This window comes from Zootermopsis nevadensis, unplaced genomic scaffold, assembly GCF_977971745.1.
Source record: "Zootermopsis nevadensis isolate Lab colony 2312 unplaced genomic scaffold, Znev_1.0 Znev_ptg000005l, whole genome shotgun sequence".
In the NCBI taxonomy this organism is placed as follows: Eukaryota; Metazoa; Arthropoda; class Insecta; order Blattodea; family Termopsidae; genus Zootermopsis; species Zootermopsis nevadensis.
The window spans coordinates 3,148,163-3,165,879 of record NW_028259137.1 but is presented as its reverse complement, the minus strand read 5'-3'; the positions used below and the strand labels follow the sequence as shown (position 1 = coordinate 3,165,879).

Below are 17,717 nucleotides of genomic sequence, written 5' to 3'. Positions count from 1 at the left end.
TAATATCGAAATCCAAAACAGCCACACTGAAGCTATGTGCTGCCACCTTCAAACTGGGGACGACACGTTTTCGGCGACGTTAGCTCAATCGAAAATAACAGCTTTATAACTCCTCTCAAATTTTGCTCACAACACACCAATGTTGAGCCTCTGATATTGCAGATCTCAGTAAAAGTAAAGTAAAGCTGTCCCACTACACGCCATGTAGGCGTTTGGGGGGAGTGGAGGTACAGCTCTCTTTCTTGACCTCGGCACTAGATGGGGGTGAGGTGGTCAGCATCACGCCCCAGCCGTGCTTTACCCCTGGGAAAGGACACCAGTACCCATTGGACAGGAGGCTGGGTGGGATCCAGAGGCGGTCTGGACGCAGAGGCTAGAGGAAAAATCCTCTGTCCCCGTCGGGGATCGAACCCCAGTCGTCAAGCCCGCAGCTAGTCACTGTACTGACTGAGCTATCCCGGCTCATATCGCAGATCTCAGTACTCTTATAAAAGTGAATACTTCAACGCACCTGAACTAGTGTAATCAGTACCTTATAAAAATAAAAGATTCAACAGCAAAATGTGCTTAGTGTACACAAGTTACATCCACAGATAATTATAATTGTTGACAGCGGATGATACAGAAAAGTTGAATCAAGTATGTTTGTTCACAGACAATTGTATTTCAACTTGTATTTACTGTTTACCACTTTCAGTTGAACCTAGATAAGAATTGTTTTATATTCATTTTGCACAAATTCAGTGTTTATTGCTTACCTTGATGGATGTTCTCACCAATATTAATATCAAGTAAAAGCTCATATCTATACCAGAGTGCAGTTATTATAATAACATTCAAAGTAATGACTGTAATGTAGGAAGCTTCTTCGTTGAGAACATTTACCTGCCAAACAGATAAGCCACTTAAAGTAAAAATAGCTTAGGACTTATTTATTTAGTGTTCTGTCTGATGACAGGTCCATATGAACAGGATCCTTCCATCCTTTTCTCGGACTGGGACCTGTTCATATACGTTCTTGGCAGATGATCCAGAAGTGGTTTGCCATTGCCTTCTTCTGTGTGTGAATGGAGTAATTGTTGGGATGCCACGGAGGAAAACTCCGTGTTGCCTAGACCACGGCCTTGCCCAACACAAGTTATAAATTCGGGCACCGCTGGGAATATCTTGTCACTTTGCATTTTGTCGCCTCTTCTAACTTCATCATCCATACTTTACCCACATTCCAGCTAGATGTGTATCACAATAGCATATGCTAAAATCCTGAAGTCCAGCCAGTACCATGATAGTACAGCGGGTTTAAATCTGCTATTCCTATTTAAAGCAGGTTGTGCGTATGTCTTTATTATATAAAACATTCTTAAACTGATGTGACATGACATGCTATAAAAATACTAACTGGAGAATGCAGACATAATGTTTGTAACAAAATATGCAATAAAGTTTGCTATGATAAATATGGGACAATGGGTATTACAGATCTATATTTTCTCAGAAAAAAATCACCAAAAAAGGCAGCTAATAAACAATTATCAAAGTACTAAAAGCAAAATACATGCATTCATTCATCTGAAACCTCAAAGATTGTCCCTACAGATTAATTATAATCTAAAAGAAGACAAGTTTCCCTACTTGATATCCTTGTTAAAACACACTTTACAATGTAGACTTTCCTCAAAAAGTACATGGTTATCTTCTGCTTTGTGACACCCTGTGGATACCAGTGGTTTGGAAAAACACACAGTAAAGGTGGAGGCAGTACGTTCCTCTGACATGCTCATACCCACCTATAAGTTCACAGGGCATCACAAACTAGATCACCATGAACATATTCACTGCCATTAAGACCTCAGTTCTCATTCCTTGAAAAGTTAAAGTACCTCAACTGCGCAAGAAATTGTCTTTATGCAACTTAAATTTTCATATGCATAGATTTTCAATGTGACCCCATTCCTTGTGGTTCTTCTCCTATAAGGCTCTCCGGTCCATATTCAGTCCATGGCCTCCTCAATTCTCCTCTTCCATTCAGTCCTATCCTCCGCTGCCTTCTTCCAATTTCTAATCCTCAGGAGCAGTGTGGCATCCGTTTGAACTGCATTCTCCCATCTGTTCCTGGGTCTTCCAACTGGTCTTCTTCTTCCAATACTTCCTTTGAATGCCATCTTTGGAATTTGGATGTCGTCCATCTGAATCAGGTGACCTGCCCATTGTAGTCTCTTGATATTTATAAAACATTCCTTGTGGTTTTCTGACAAAAATCATGCATGCAGTTCTCATATTTCTGATATATACTACATGTCCTGCCCATCTTATCCTCTTTAATTTAATTACCTTTGGAATATTATGTGAAGCTCCTCATTATGTAACTTTCTCCAGCCACCTGTTACTTTTTCTTTCTTATGTTCAAATGTTCTCCTAACTACGTTTTCAAAGGGGAAGCTAGGTGTTACATTTGTTAACATTCTGGAGGTAGGTTACAATAAAAATAAATTCCACAATTGTAAGGGAAGAACATAAAAAATACAATGTTATATAATGCAGTAATTTAATGCTGAACCCTCAAGGCACAGCAGGGCTTCCACATAGTGACAGAGTAGTTGAAAGTGATGGGCTGGCACGTTGCCTTCCTCTCTCATGCGGATTGGGTCAAAGTTTGTGTACAACAAAATATGATCTAACACATTTGATTGTGTTACAGCTATGAATATGAAAGTCTGGTTAAAAAAACCTAAAAAGGTGCTTAAAAATAATAAGCTTATGTGGTAAAATGTGTCCATTCTCTTCAATTACATCAATGTCAGCAATGACAGCGACTCCTCCATTTCCGCCTCAGAAGCAAATTACAACGCAGACATTGGTGTTGAGGTAAAAACCAAATGCAGTTGCTTTTGTTATGGAAAAGTGTCGATTTTTAGTTTTGCACTGTGTTATAAAAGTGTCAGAATTTCAAACACAATAACATAAACACATTTTGTCAATACGCTTACTTTCCACTCACAAGAATTTTTCTCTTTTTCTCATAGCTGAGCTGAGTAGCAGTCTTGATATTTCTCCTCACCACCTAGCCTGATAGTATAAAGAACATCACCCTGATATGGCAGCAAGGACCTCTGAAACGTCGGTAAACTTCTACCAGACTACATGGAGTAAAATGCAGAAGAGGGCCATCTTCAGTCTCGCTGACATGAAAACCTCAAATCTTACTCATTCACGAACCTTAGGCCATTGTTACACCACATGATCTGAGGTCACTGTCATTCAACAAATAACAACAAAATGCCCTCTACCATGTTTCTACTGCTGATTGTAGCAGACTGAAAAGTACAATTTTAGACTACACTCCAATAGCATAATGTCGATGCCAAATTTAATCAAAATCCATTCAGTGGCTCTTCAGTTTAATCAGATGAACAGACAGACAGACATGGCCAGCCCATTAGGTGTTCTTTGCAAAAGCCAGAACATGATGAACGCGTAATAAGAAATTAGAACAAGAAAAATAGCAATTATAATATGTTTCTGGTTACATATTATGATGGTACTCTACCAGAAACCAAAAAGAAATTCTCCTCTCCAAAATGTCTCCAGTCTGAAACTCATTTGTCTCCGCAAGACTTGTAGCAGAAGAACTATTACTAAATAACTTGTAAATAACTGTGTCATTACTTTGCGTTCCAAGTATCAGTCAGTATCTTTATTATGCACTGCCTTTAGCATAGCAAAGTACTGGTACGACGACTGTATCACCTGCAAATAAAATGAAGAATTGCATTAGTGGAAATGGAAATTAATCCCTGTTTAACCTAACAAAAGAGTTAAAAATGCATTGTTAAACATGGCCATACATATATTCTTTATTGAAAGTGGAGATATCAAATAATTCAACTCCAAACAAAATTAAACAATTAAGAGAATTTGAATGATTTCAGATGCAGTTCATAAATTCATACATTTATTTGCCTCTTGATAAACAGCATGTTTTTTCCTACTACCAATATATGTAAATAGTCGGCCATCCATCGTACCCTGCTTCTCCCAAATAGCCCATTGTAGAAAAAAACGGCAAATACAAAATATGTTTCTTGCGCAGAGACAGCCCTTGGAAAATTATCTATATTTAATTCCAAAAATTGTCACAGGGATGTCCTTAAGTTTACGGTGACAAATAGTTTCTAAATGGCACGTCACTGACTTGCAGAGAAAACCCTGAAGAGAAATTTATTTTGCCTATATCACATATTGAGTATGGAATGGAAATCAACATTGAAAAATCAAAGGTAATGAGGATAGCACCGAGAGCAGAACCATTGAACGTTGTGATTGGAAACCAACAGATGGAGAATGTGGAGCATTTCAAGTACTTGGGAAGCATAGTCACGACAGACGCTCTGTGCACCAAGGAAGTAAAAGCAAGGATAGCCATGGCCAAGGCAGCTTTCGTCAAGAAGAGGATACTTCTCACTAGCAAGTTGGGCTTGGAGATGAAGAAGGAACAGAAATACCTGGAGAGTTTTGAAATGTGGTGTTGGAGAAGAATAGGGAAGATCAGGTGGACGGATCGAGTGACCAACGAAGAAGTATTGAGGAGAGTCAACGAGCAAAGAAACATTCTGCAGGCGATTACACGAAGGAAAGCTAACTGGCTGGGACATATTATGAGAAGGAATGGATTAATGAGTGATATCATCGAAGGCCAGGTTGAAGGAAAGAGAGGACTAGGAAGAAGATTGATACAGCTAACCGACGACCTTAAACAAGGAAAGAAGATGACGTTCCAGGAATTAAAGCGAGAAGCTGAGAATAGGGACAACTGGAGAGCTCTTTTTGGGCAGAGCAATGGACCTGTCGTAAGACAGAACACTTAATAATAATAATATCACATATTATGAACAGTAAAGATGACTGTCTTCACTCATTATTAATCTCAGTATTGGTTGCAGGCGTGTGGTCAGCTTCACAGTTTGTCCACTTTACTTCCCAGCACCAATTGGACTGGAGGATGAGTAGGTCCCAAAATTGGTGGCAAAGAAAATTTTGTTCCCACCAGCCCACAATCCATTACTGACAAGCTATTCCAGCTATTTCCATTTTACTTACTTTTGTAAAATTTTCAAGAGTCAAGGTTGAGAAACCTCCAGCTGTGAGCTTCACTTGTCTCTTGGCTCTTTCCATTAATATATGCAGGTGTTTCCTGAATTTGATATTTGTAGTGTACCACTCACAGTGATACGCAGCATTTAAAGTCTCAGAACTCTGTAATATAAATGTGATGTAAAGCAGAGGGCAGTAATATATAATACAAATTAAGAAACACATTTTCATTTAACTCAGACACACCAAACAAACAAAAGCAAAATGGGTTAACATATTACAAAACTAAACTCTGTACAAGGACAACCAATCTAAAAATTCTGATACGGGACATAAAAAATTTCTGTTATAAAAAAAGAAAATGCCTGTATCCCAAGAATTAAAATTTGTGATGACATCTGTATCATTCATGGATGCAATGGAGAGACCAGTTTTATTACATATATTTTGAAAACTCTAAAGAAGAAAGAAATTTTAAGAATCATACTGGACAACAGAATAGGCCAAACAGCCTAATACAAGATGAAGATTAAGAAAAACAGTATTTAATATCATGATACTGATAATCCAATATTCTTTGCCGAGGTCACAATCAGTTTTCAGTATCTAAATATGGGTTTCCAAAATATATAGAAATAATGCATGTAAAAATTTAAGGGACTGATAATGAATATTCTCAGAATATGCTCAAAACAAGACTGGAGAAAAATGTGACAGTGCCCAAAATCCAGTTATGTATGACATTTCTGTATTCATCATGAAAATTATTGGTGGCTGCAACTGAGAACCAGACTCACACAAAATATTCTTACCGCTTCCAACAGTTCCCCTCCAAACCAATAAAACATTCCTTGCTCGAGGAGAGCTGATACAAACGAGCCGCATAACGTCACAAACTTAGTACCCTCGGCATGAATCGGAATCTGAAATGTACAGCGTAATTTCACAAAGTCAAAGGTACCTACACACTTTTGGAATCCTGTGACTGTGTTAGCCAAAGTCAAGATGCACGTGGAACAGTGAAAATAGATATATTCAAACCCAAAGTTTCCCTTGTATAAGTTGTCAATACCAAACTTTGCCACCTCTAGCATTCCCACAGCGAAAACAAAAATGGAAGCTTACATCTGTTCAGATACGGCACAGTGTGTGAATTTTTTAAACTCCAGTTCCCAGACTGATGGTTGGGGTGAGGTGCTCCAATTTTGTAACCAGACCTCACAGCAATGAACTTTCATGTTGCAGAGGGTTTAACAATAGACTGATTACTGCTGGGATGCCTGCCGCATCACTGGTGGTAGCCATACTGATGTGTTATAATTGGATTACTTCCACTAAAGCTTAAGATTTCTATAAATATTGGTAAACAACATGCAACCGAGTCCCGACCGCAGACGGTCGGGACGCTTTTATTAGATCAAAACCAATCGGTCGCTCACGCGGCCGTTTGCCTTGGTGACTCTAAATAAATATATGCTTGTCTCAAAGATTAAGCCATGCATGTCTCAGTGCAAGCCAAATTAAGGTGAAACCGCGAATGGCTCATTAAATCAGTTATGGTTCCTTAGATGGTGGACAGTTACTTGGATAACTGTGGTAATTCTAGAGCTAATACATGCAACCGAGTCCCGACCGGAGACGGTCGGGACGCTTTTATTAGATCAAAACTTCTTGTATGTGAGTGAGAGGTTACAATTCTAGGAAATTGATTCTACTTATCATTCAAAATTAATTTTACCTCAAGAAGTGAACCACTTGAATTCTTTTGTCAATAAAACAAAATTTTAAAATACAAACAGAATGTTCCTGTAACTCATACTACAGACCTAACTGCAATCCAGAAATGAAACATGCCAAGTGTTTTCAGAATGGTGTGGCCAATACTTCACCCACAACTGTTACAAACTGCTCACACAGCAAATAGTTTGGCCATATCCATACCTCTCTCACAATGTCATTAACTTTGTTCTATATCACAACAGTAACATTTTACAAACCTTAAAATTTGACTTCTCTGTATATCTAAATACATAGAATTAAATAATGTCTGTTTTCAAGTATCTGCTGAATCAGCCTGTCTGATTCTAACATTGATGGAAGTAATAGTAATGGCAAATAGAATTAATGTTTCCCCCCTGCCTAAGAACAGCCTGAAGGTATTGTAGATGCGTCATATTGTGATTTATATAGTATTAAAAATATATTAAAATTAACCGTCAATCACAATATAATATTATTAAAAGATTAAAATATCATTTTACGTTCGAGTACTCGATATTAGTGACCTGTGATACCACAACGAATGAAGAAACAATATAAAGGACAAGAACATCATAAGAAAAATGAAGACTAAAATCAATAAAAAATCAGTAATTTAGTGAAAAGTTTTAATACATAACACCTGATCATGGCTATATATAGCAGAAACATGTCGTGTAAGTTCCACATGTAAATCGAGTACTCGATAGGGAACGTAAAATGATATTTTCATCTTTTAATAATATTATATTTGTGATTGACGGTTAATTTTAATATATTTTTAATACTAACAGCCTGAAGGTATATGGAGGTAATGTAGGTCAAGCTTCTGACTTGGCATTAGCTGCGAGTGGTCAGCTTCACATTTCGACCACTACACCACCAGGGAAAGGGCTTCCATTAACCAATGGATAAACCCTACAAACAATACAAGAAAACTTCCTGCCATACCAGGAATTAAAATCTGTCATTCTGCCCATAGCCAGTTACTTCACTGATCGGGCTATCTCAACTCATGAACAATGGCATCTGCTTCTGTAAAACTTCAGTAATCAGATTTTCTGTGTACAGTTGGTGCTGTAATGTTCATGACAACTTTCATACTCAAAAAATCCCTGATGGACTACCTGGTTCTGAACCGAAGCCCGTGCCATAAAAAGACGATGTCTAACCGCCATAGCTATGGTACACCCTTCAACAGTCTGTCTATAATAAATAAACATGTAAACCAATTATAAATATAAAATAGTGAAGAAAGATTGCTACCCTGGTATATTTGGAATCAACCATTAACTCACCACTGACATTTGAAAGCCTAACACACAGTAGGCAATCACGCTACCAAGAAGCTGCATCAGCATGACTGGTTTTAAAAAAGCTTCCAACTTCTTCACAAAGCTGTAACATATTAATAGACTACATTACAGTGTAATCTGCATCAGTGGTGGCCGATACCAGGCATGTCACAAACAGCATTCGAATTCCAAAAATATACATATTATAATCTCTCAAAATGAAAAAAATAAAATAAAAATGAGAATATTGCAAAAAACAAATTAAGAAATGGTTGTTTACCTGCAATTCTAAACTCTTAACACCTGATTTTTTTTTAATATCTGGCTTGTAGAAACTAATCAACCAAGAAATTAACAAATGTAAGACTTGAGGTTCTCACAGCGGTGAGTATGAAGATATCCGTCTTCTGGGTTATTGCGCTGTGTAGTCTGGTCGATGTTAACCAACGTTTCAGAGGTCATATTGCCCTGATGACGGAGGCAGTATGACCTCTGAAACGTTGGTTAACATCGACCAGACTACACAGCGCAATAACCCAGAAGACGGATATCTTCAAATTAACAAATGACTAAAACCAATCAATTCCTAAGTACAGGATCTTCTTTGAAACGTTTTTTGTTACTCAGCAAGAGATTATCTGCTTTAAAAGGACCTACAGAATCGTTACTTTTAAAAATAAAAAATAAAATGTCTGCATGTAAAGTTCAAATAATGTTATGATTCATTATATTGAGACATCAAATGATTCATAAGTTGGTAAGACATAGTAACAGTCCTGAATATTTATGAATTAGATATGTGTTACTCGCATAAATTTTGTTTAGGTTGCACTTGTCAGAAAACATATTTCTGTAACAATTTAATAAAAGATAGAATGTGGCCATGTATCTAACTTGTGGCCTGGACTTTTATTTGGGCGATCTGCATTATCTCATTATTATGTTACAATTCTGTCGTGATATCAGCAAAAATCCATCGTAATTAACAGACACGCTATAGTTCTTGGTCCAGCCTCACCTCAAAATGACTTGGTGATGCTGAATGCAATTCTTCAGGATGTGTTGCATCGGTCTGTCTAACTTCTGTTCCATTGACGCAGACTGCATTTCTCTTCCATCATTTCTACTTCCTTTACCTGCAGAATTATTACAATTTACAAAGTTAATATGGAAGAAAAACATTCTAGAGTACAGAACTGATACCTTTTGAGATCACATAATGGAAACAGGTTGCAGATACGATCTACTGCTTAGCATGTGGATGGACACTCAACAAAGACATTAAGTTTAAGGTTTACATGCGTCATGTTTGTGTTCTTGATTAAAATATATAATAAAATTCAGGTCAATACACAAAACTTCATTTGGATGTTAAAATTTAAAATTTAAATGTTAAAATTTTAAATTTTAACATATAAATTTTAAATTTTAACATCCAAATAATGTTTTGTGTATTGACCTGAATTTTATTATATATTTTAATTAAAGACATTAAGATTTAAAAGAGGGTTTCTCAGTTCTGTAATCTCATACATCACATTTAACTGTCTTTCATAATATACAAAGCTCCTACTTGATGCTACAACATGGCTGGCAATATCTATTATCATACACTGAGCCATCGCTGAGTAATTGTACTTACCTAATTTTGCTTCCCATTAAAAGTCTGATTACTGTTCAGGTGATGTATACACATGGTTCAGTTCTAGTCAAGATGGCTTACAAGACTATGGGGAAATTAGCTATTGTATTCAAGTAAAGACTTTCAAAACAATATCTGTATTAAGTATTTACCGTGGAGTATATGCCACTCAAAATATTTAGGTTTTGCAGTAACATAATGTAATGACAGGCTTCGTGCCACATAAAAAGTACTTTATGACCAAAGATAAACTGTATTCAATTAGAAGGCCTCACTGACAAGCAAAAACCAAACTTGCTGTTGTGTATTATCTTTTGAGACACCCGTAAAAACAGTTGGTGAACACGAATTAAATAATGTTATGTCGTACTGCAACATTTTAGTGATACTTCTGGGCCTGACAATTATGGGTTATATTTCTGTCCCTTTATGCAATGAAACAATAAAAGTAATAGTTTCATAGGGTGGAGTGCATCATACCACAGAAGCATACCAGAAGAAGATAGAACCAAAGGCAAACAAGAATTGTAATGAGGAATACGGCAGATTCAAGTTAACTGGGCCATCGGTTAATCGGGGCAGCAGTTTATTTGGGACAAATCTTAAAGAACAAACCTTTTTAACTCTCTACGTGGAACTTCACATTTTCGGTGCAAAGTGTTCTAGTCCCGATGTGTCCCAATTAAGTGGAATCCACTATATTTGCACTGAAGTTAAGTATGGGAATGTCACTTCAACAAGTTTGTGAGGAATTTGCTGTAATGTGTAGCCTACTATAGTAAATCAATAGATTAGAAAAGGCAATTTGGCCAAATATAGGTGGGGGGGGGGGGGGGGCAGCACTATCTGAGAAAGAACAGAGCCTGGTCTTAGGATTTCCAAAATGTCCTGAATGGGTATTTCTATAGCATAAGTGAAATATATGGAATCTGGGTAAGAAGTTCCCTTCAGAGATGTGTAAAAATGTTAAAATGTGTCAGGATAAATTCTCTGAAGACATAAAGAAATGCAAGGCTGCTGTGACTAGGAAGGTAATAAAAAATTACTTTAATGGTATGTCCAATTTCATAACTGGGTTACTTTTTACGCAAGCTGCTTACACTTAATAAACATTTTAAAAATTAATCTGACTGATCCATTACACTCCTGGACTGGAACAAAGTGTTTTCTCATCCAAAAGTGTGGGTGAACCATTTGACTCTGTACTGCGGGGTAAAGCAGATCGCAATTTAACACTTTCTTAAATTGTTTTCAAATGCACTGTTGTCTTCTTTCACTGCATAGTATGTAAAAGAAATATTATAAATGTCAAGATAATTTTATCATCCTTTTTGGTGAAATTACTTATCAGAAATATGAAAAAAGTGGTTCACTTTCCCCTTTGTATGATATATCCACAAAACGTTTACTATTAATTTTGTAAACATTCCCTTGTCTTGTGTTTATCATCTCACTGTTATTGAGTTACTCTAAAATGTATATTACTAATTAATTACCATCGTAATTTTCTTTCAAATGGAATGCCGCTGTCCAGAACTTGTTGCCATCACTAACGGTGTGTTCAGACACCCGCACGTCTTGATCAAGTTGATTCCCATCCACTTCCAGCGCTTCTCCAGCATCTTCACGCAAGTGGATCAGAACATGTTGCAGTGCTTTGAAATGTCCAGAAGTATGAATAAATACAGAAACAAACAACATATCCCAAGTCGGTAATGAAATAAAGACAGCAAGACCACAAAATGCCTGATAGATATATGTAAGAATGAAATACAGAAAGTTGTTTTCTACATCAAATGGATAGTATGCAACAAATGGTAATTTCAGAATAGACATTTTACTGCTGTTAGACTTCACATCATCACCATACTGACGAGTATGCAACTCTTCAGCATATTCCAACAACATTTCTTTAATGGGAGATAAAATCCAAAGTGTAGCTGTACAGAGTGCCAAACTGGTTCTTATGATAGTATACAGCTTCGCTCTTGCTGCATATCTATTCAGGATTATTGTCTGCTGCGGTGTTGGCCGTCGCCCACTTGTGAAAAATTTGTTTTGTAGTTGATCAATAAGTTCAGAGGCATCATCACTTCTAAGAAGTAAGTAACAGTTCTTAAATGCAACAAGGCTACTGAATACAATAGATAAAAGTAATTTTGTTATGTGTTCTATGCTATTTATGTGAATATAGACATCACAAATTTGTGTTATGTTAAACAGAATCAGTGCTATGATAGCTAAAAATGCAAATGCTTTATGATATCTCCAGTGAGGTACATCCCATTTCCAGAGCCCCAATATACGAAGAGTTCGGAGGTTGAATTCGAGCAATTCCTTGGCTTCACGATGTTCCTCTACACCGAGAATTTTTTTCATTCTTGGTGACATTAGCTTCATATTTAAATCTAAATGTATTAGTTCTATGTTTTAAAGTGTTCCTTTTATTACAAAGACCTATCAGACCAAACCAATCTTGCACATTAAAAATAATTCAACTATATGTGCACAAACACTCAGATTTTTAGACACTGATGTCAAATGTCCAGTAAGGAAAGCAAATACCACAACTTTCTCTTGCAGAAGCTGCAATATTCTAATTTAACCTTCATTGACTGTGTGTCACATCTTATAAGTAGTCTAGCTCACCACATGTCACTAGCATCCTACTAAATTTTTAACCTCAGGGTTAAATTCTGGCTAGAAACCCCAATAGTATAGGGTTTAAATCTTCTATTCTCATTCGATAAAGGTTAAAAAAAAGTCATGACCTTAACCTGCAATGATCTTGTAGAACACAAGTACATAATCAGGTGATTTAAATAATTTATAATTAAATTCAGTGTAAAATTTTACAACTTAATATCCCATATGTCACTTTCACACACCTTAATCAAGTACGATGTCCCACAGACGTTCAAGGAATTAAAAGACCAAGGTACCTTGCAATTTAAATTTCTTTCAGTGAGATCTCCCATCTACTGAACTACATAATTAATTCAGTGGGTCTATAATTACTTTCCATGCTTCAAAAATTGGCTTCCTGAATTTGATATAAATTTGTTATATTTAATTATTTGTGTTCATTTGTAGAAAATTAACTGTAAAGGTTAACCTGATCTTATTTTCAGCAGGTCCTGGAAAGAGTTGCCATTTCTTCTTAAGGAATAAAAAATTATATGAGAATATTTCTATTGCAATGGTACGTTAGAAATGACTCAGCAACAAGCAGTCATGATCCATATACTGCCATTTTTATGCAAGAACTGAAGAAAACTTTAATGAACACCACTGGATGTAGTCTTCTTGTTCTCTCATTTAAGAAAACTTTTTCAGTAGCTCAGATTGCATCAAATGAGAGGATGATAGTGAATAATGACATTTGCCTGGAAGAACTGTGGAACACCACGAAATACCTCCGGCCACGGGCTGAGATTTGATCCTAGGACCTCCCGAACATAAAGCAGGAGTGCTAACCACTTGACCATGGTGTTTAGTGTTAGGTGGTCTTGCCTCACTGGATGTGTTCTATAATTTTATATCAAAAGACAGCTAGAAGCTTGTTGCCATTTTGCAGGGCATGATGTATTGTGAATAAAGAGAAAGGAATTTTTCAGATTTGAATCGTTATTAATCACTTAATACAACATAAATTATCTCATATCCTCAACTTCTGATCAAAACATATTTAAATTTTGTCAATACTTTATGAAATAATTTTAAAATTGATTTAAATTAAATTTTGTTCAAATACTTCAAAATGGCTCATTTTATGAAAAAACGAACAAATTTTATTCAGTAACAAGGCCTTCACAAAACTGCCAACTAACTACATGGTTTACAGAATCCGAAGGTTCATCACTGAACTAACCAAAGCCCTCCACCAGACCCTGTCCTGGGCCAACAAAATCCAGTCTCCTTCAACTCCTATCTCCCGTAGATCCCACCTGAGATTATCCTCCCATCTACGTCTAGGTCTCCCCAGAGGTCTCTTCCCCTCAGGCTTCCCAATCAATACAATTGCCCCATCCATGCATGCCACATGTCCCGCCCATTTCATTCTTCTTGACTTAATCAGCCTGAAAATACTAGGGAAGGAGTACAAACTTTTAAGTGCCAACATGAATATTAAATTTATTAAATAGGGGATTTGTAATTCTGTAATGTGTGATTGTCAACTATTAATGCTAATTCCTTTCAGTTATGGGAATATGCTGTACTAAAAGCTATCATTATATGTTCTTTTACATGTCAAATAATTGCTGGAGACCTGTAATGTAACAGATGTTTTTTCTCATTCACTGGTGGTCATTACATTTCAAAATAAGGGTAGATAATGGAACTGTAATATATATTAATCAGCAGAATGTCTGAGATTTGATGTTCTATATGACAATGAAGGAGAGTATAAATGTAAATGCATTAAAATTTACATTACAATAAATCTTACTTTTTTTCATGTTTATTTAACTGTACAGGTATGTTCTTATTTTGAAACAAAAACATTGCATTAGTACTACCATCCAACAGCGACACATACAACCAGACAGAAGTTCCTGTACTGAACTACTATTATGTAATGTACATTGTCAGCCTTACTTTGCATTCTTTTCTGTTTTATTCCTTTTTAACTTCTTTGGTAGTCTATTAATAGACCAGAGTAGCTGATAAATGTCCTGTGGGTAGTATTCAGTAAATTGTTCATAATATTCTATTTGTAACTGTTTTATATTTCCTGGCAAAATGAAAACTTGACTGCAGACATCATCATCACCACCACTGCTGTTGTTTGTAACTGCTAAGTCATAAACAGAAAATGTTCAAGTCTAACGGACATAAATTCCCAGCATTCCAAAGCATTCAGAGAGAGAGAGAGAGTATTTTTATATACAGAAATATAATTTATAACCAATCATCCTGTTGCAATTATTGCTAAACTCTCTAACTTCAGACTGTCAACACGCAAACAATAACATACTTCATATTCTTCTTAACATTAATTATTTATTAATCTCAATAATACAAATATTAATATATGTTTTGACCATTAGCAGCAATCCTCCGTACCCTCATCCCAATTTATAATAATAAAAGTAACATATCACACAACCATGACAAGAGTGTTAAAATAACACCACCAATATGACTGTGTGGTAAATACAGTAAAGTAGTTAAAAGGTTAAATACATATAAATTATATGTAAAATGCTACACATATATGCAGTGTTTAAAATAAATGCTTTCTGGATTTTAATACTTCCTCATAAGATATTAAAGAAAAATTACGGATATGCTACGCATGCAGAAATAACGGTATTCAAATATAAATAAACAAGCTTCTCATTCAACTTCAGTGAAATTAGTAATAAATCACTGCGATTGGGAAAATTAATGCAATTCTGTTATGTCTTCTAATTGTGCATCAGATTCTTTTGTGATGAAAAACTCAATATGATATTTGAGTAGATTATTCACAAACCAAACCAAATAAATCAGTCTCCATGGCAGTCGTGGCAAATCTTTTTATAACCTGGTGCCAAAATTTCACAGAGATTTACTTACCAATATGAAGTAGTGGCCAGCAATCTTGATGCCCTAGTAGTCTAGCAGTATGCCAAGAGACTTCATGAGATATTTTCTGTTGGTACTTTTACGCTTCTCTCAAATTTCTTAAACATGGTTGTTTTGAGGGCAGAACAAGAGACACTCATTTCATCTGCAAGACTGCTTCTTAGGTCTCACATGGTGTATTTCTACATGAGAATAATTGTATGGAAAAATTCTAATCTTTCCAGTGCTTTAATACAAGTTAATGAGGTTTATCATACATTTAAAATGAGATTTTCTGTACTTGCATAACTTTCTTTGTGTACATAATCCTCCAGTATTTCAATCTCTTTCCTCAGCTCAGTAAATCTGCTTTTCCAAACTGAATGTTCTTGAAATTCAGCCATTTGCACCTCCAAATCATCCAATTCCATCCAAGAAAACAATTGCAGCTCCAGTTCTTTGTATTCATCTGTACTGTGGTTTGCGATAAATAGCACTGTTTGGACTAGATTTGGAATTGAATAAATCTGCTGTTAAATTGTACAACTGAAATATAAATGAAGATTTTCGTCTTCTGGGTTGTTGTGCTGTGTAGTCTGGTCGATGTTAACCAACGTTTCAGAGGTCATACTGCCTCCGTCATCAGGGCGATGAATGAAATATAAATATTTTTTTTAAGCTGTTGCAGTGTTCCATTTCCTTTAGCATTACCAATGTTAAATGAGTTTGTACTTTCCAAGTGACATTTCATTAATGGGAAATATTCAACTGTGTGCAAATTTAGATTGCACTGGAAAATCCTAAGCTTTCTTTCATATGCATGTAAAATATTTAACATGCTTTTCACTGTTTTTCAACAACAATGAAGCTCTATATTGAGTTCAATGAAATGGGTATTGAAATCATCAAAGAACATCAACATTGTCAACCATCTCTGGTCATATAGTTGGGGACAACAATATTGTTTCTTGACTTCCACAAATCCTATTTTAGGCAAACATTCTACAATGTGGTGTGGTACATGACCGTGATTAAGCCGCCTAACATTATTAGGATTTACTAATTTGAAATTTTGCAAGTTAACTTCATCCAGAAGAATTTTGAACTGTCTATTGTTGACTGCACAAAGAAACTGGCAAATGTGTCACTATGTGAAGTGTGCAATAATGTGAGCCATGTTTCCCAGTAGTAAAACCTCTCTAAGTTGGGCACTTGGGGTTCCACAAAAATGTGTCCAACTTACAGAGGTGTCCAAGATAGAGAGAAAAATCAGATTGTGGTCTAATGACAATATAATCTATTTACTTACATACACTAACTACTGTAGACTTACTTGAATTAAGAATTAATGGCAACAATAATAATAATAACATTTTGAAGTCCACTCCCATTCATTGTACATTACACCCCAGCCTCAATAACATTTTCTAAAGTTTATTCCACCAATTTTCGCTCCCCATCACAAAACGGAAAATTCCATTTTGTTAATACAGTCTGAACTCAAATGCAAGCACAGTACTGATGGAGTTTAAACTGTCTTCTGCAGTACTGTAGTCCAGTTAAGGGTTCAGCCAGAGAATAGTTAAACACTTGCAATGCATTCCAATGATGGGTTCAATGTCCATAAGATAATCCTCCAGAGAGAAGGCATTCATCAGTCAGAAACTCAAAATAACAAAATATGTAACTGAAAAAGTTTCCCTGAAAATCATCAAAGTTAAGTACATGAACCTGTCCAACTTACAACAAAAGGTGTTCAAGTTCCAGGATAAAGGGGTGTCCAAGATATAAGGTATTGTGGACATGTAAAATTATAGGACATTCACTGGTTCCAATTAAAAGAGTCTAATATAAAGGGGTGTACAACTTTATTACAGGCAAGAGGCAGATACATTTGGCAAATGAGCATTACCTGGCTGACTCACCAATGTAGTGACCCACTGCACCACTAATTCAAGATCATATCAAGAAGCAAGGTGCATTACCTCACAGATTTTTCACTTTACCTTGCAACAAAAAAACTGTTGCAATTCTGCATTAGCATATTTTGTGATTAGATAAGATCAAATATCTATAAGTGGATCAGCAGTAAATCTATGAGGGCAGCTATTTTAATGTGTTTATATGAGTAATCTTTATAATTTCAGCAAAGCCACTGTAAGGCAACATCTTCCCAACACCACATTCAAAAAGAATAAAAATGTATTTGAAAGGTGCCAGACCTCTCAGGTTCAAGCAGCAAGTCAAAAACCCTACATGTATCAGATCTTTTTATTCAAGAACACATAATAGCCTTGCAGTAGATATTAATGTATTTATCTTTTTTAATACATACGTTTTCACAAAGTCAGGCCTAAAACACAAACATGGCGCTCACAACA

At 35.9% G+C, this 17,717-nt stretch overlaps 1 protein-coding gene across 2 annotated transcripts; it reads right to left on the bottom strand.

The window, feature by feature from the left end:
* Nucleotides 1–640: 640 nt before the first annotated feature.
* On the bottom strand, nucleotides 641–17,669 carry LOC110837267 (odorant receptor 13a). Of its 2 annotated transcripts, none has more exons than XM_022079183.2 (6): nucleotides 11,283–17,669; nucleotides 9,163–9,280; nucleotides 8,148–8,265; nucleotides 5,904–6,014; nucleotides 5,098–5,253; nucleotides 641–3,747 (listed from the first exon to the last, which is right to left on the bottom strand). In XM_022079183.2, the coding sequence occupies exons 1-6, from the start codon at nucleotides 12,184–12,186 to the stop codon at nucleotides 3,682–3,684; spliced, it is 1,473 nt and encodes a 490-aa protein (XP_021934875.2). In that variant the 5' UTR covers nucleotides 12,187–17,669; the 3' UTR covers nucleotides 641–3,681. The 2 variants fall into 2 exon arrangements, with proteins under 2 accessions (XP_021934875.2, XP_021934876.2); XM_022079184.2 differs by having other exon boundaries at nucleotides 8,148–8,247.
* Between the last annotated feature and the right edge of the window lie 48 nt (nucleotides 17,670–17,717).

What these genes read in the sequence shown, in the direction of transcription:
- LOC110837267 (XM_022079183.2), bottom strand. Translation starts at nt 12,186, where the DNA reads ATGAAGCTAATGTCACCAAGAATGAAAAAAATTCTCGGTGTAGAGGAA. An exon ending in CATCACCAAGTCATTTTGAG is followed by an intron (nt 8,266 to 9,162) that starts GTGAGGCTGGAC and finishes ACTGTAATGTAG; the next exon opens with TCTATTAATATGTTACAGCT. An exon ending in GAGGGGAACTGTTGGAAGCG is followed by an intron (nt 5,254 to 5,903) that starts GTAAGAATATTT and finishes TTTATATTACAG; the next exon opens with AGTTCTGAGACTTTAAATGC.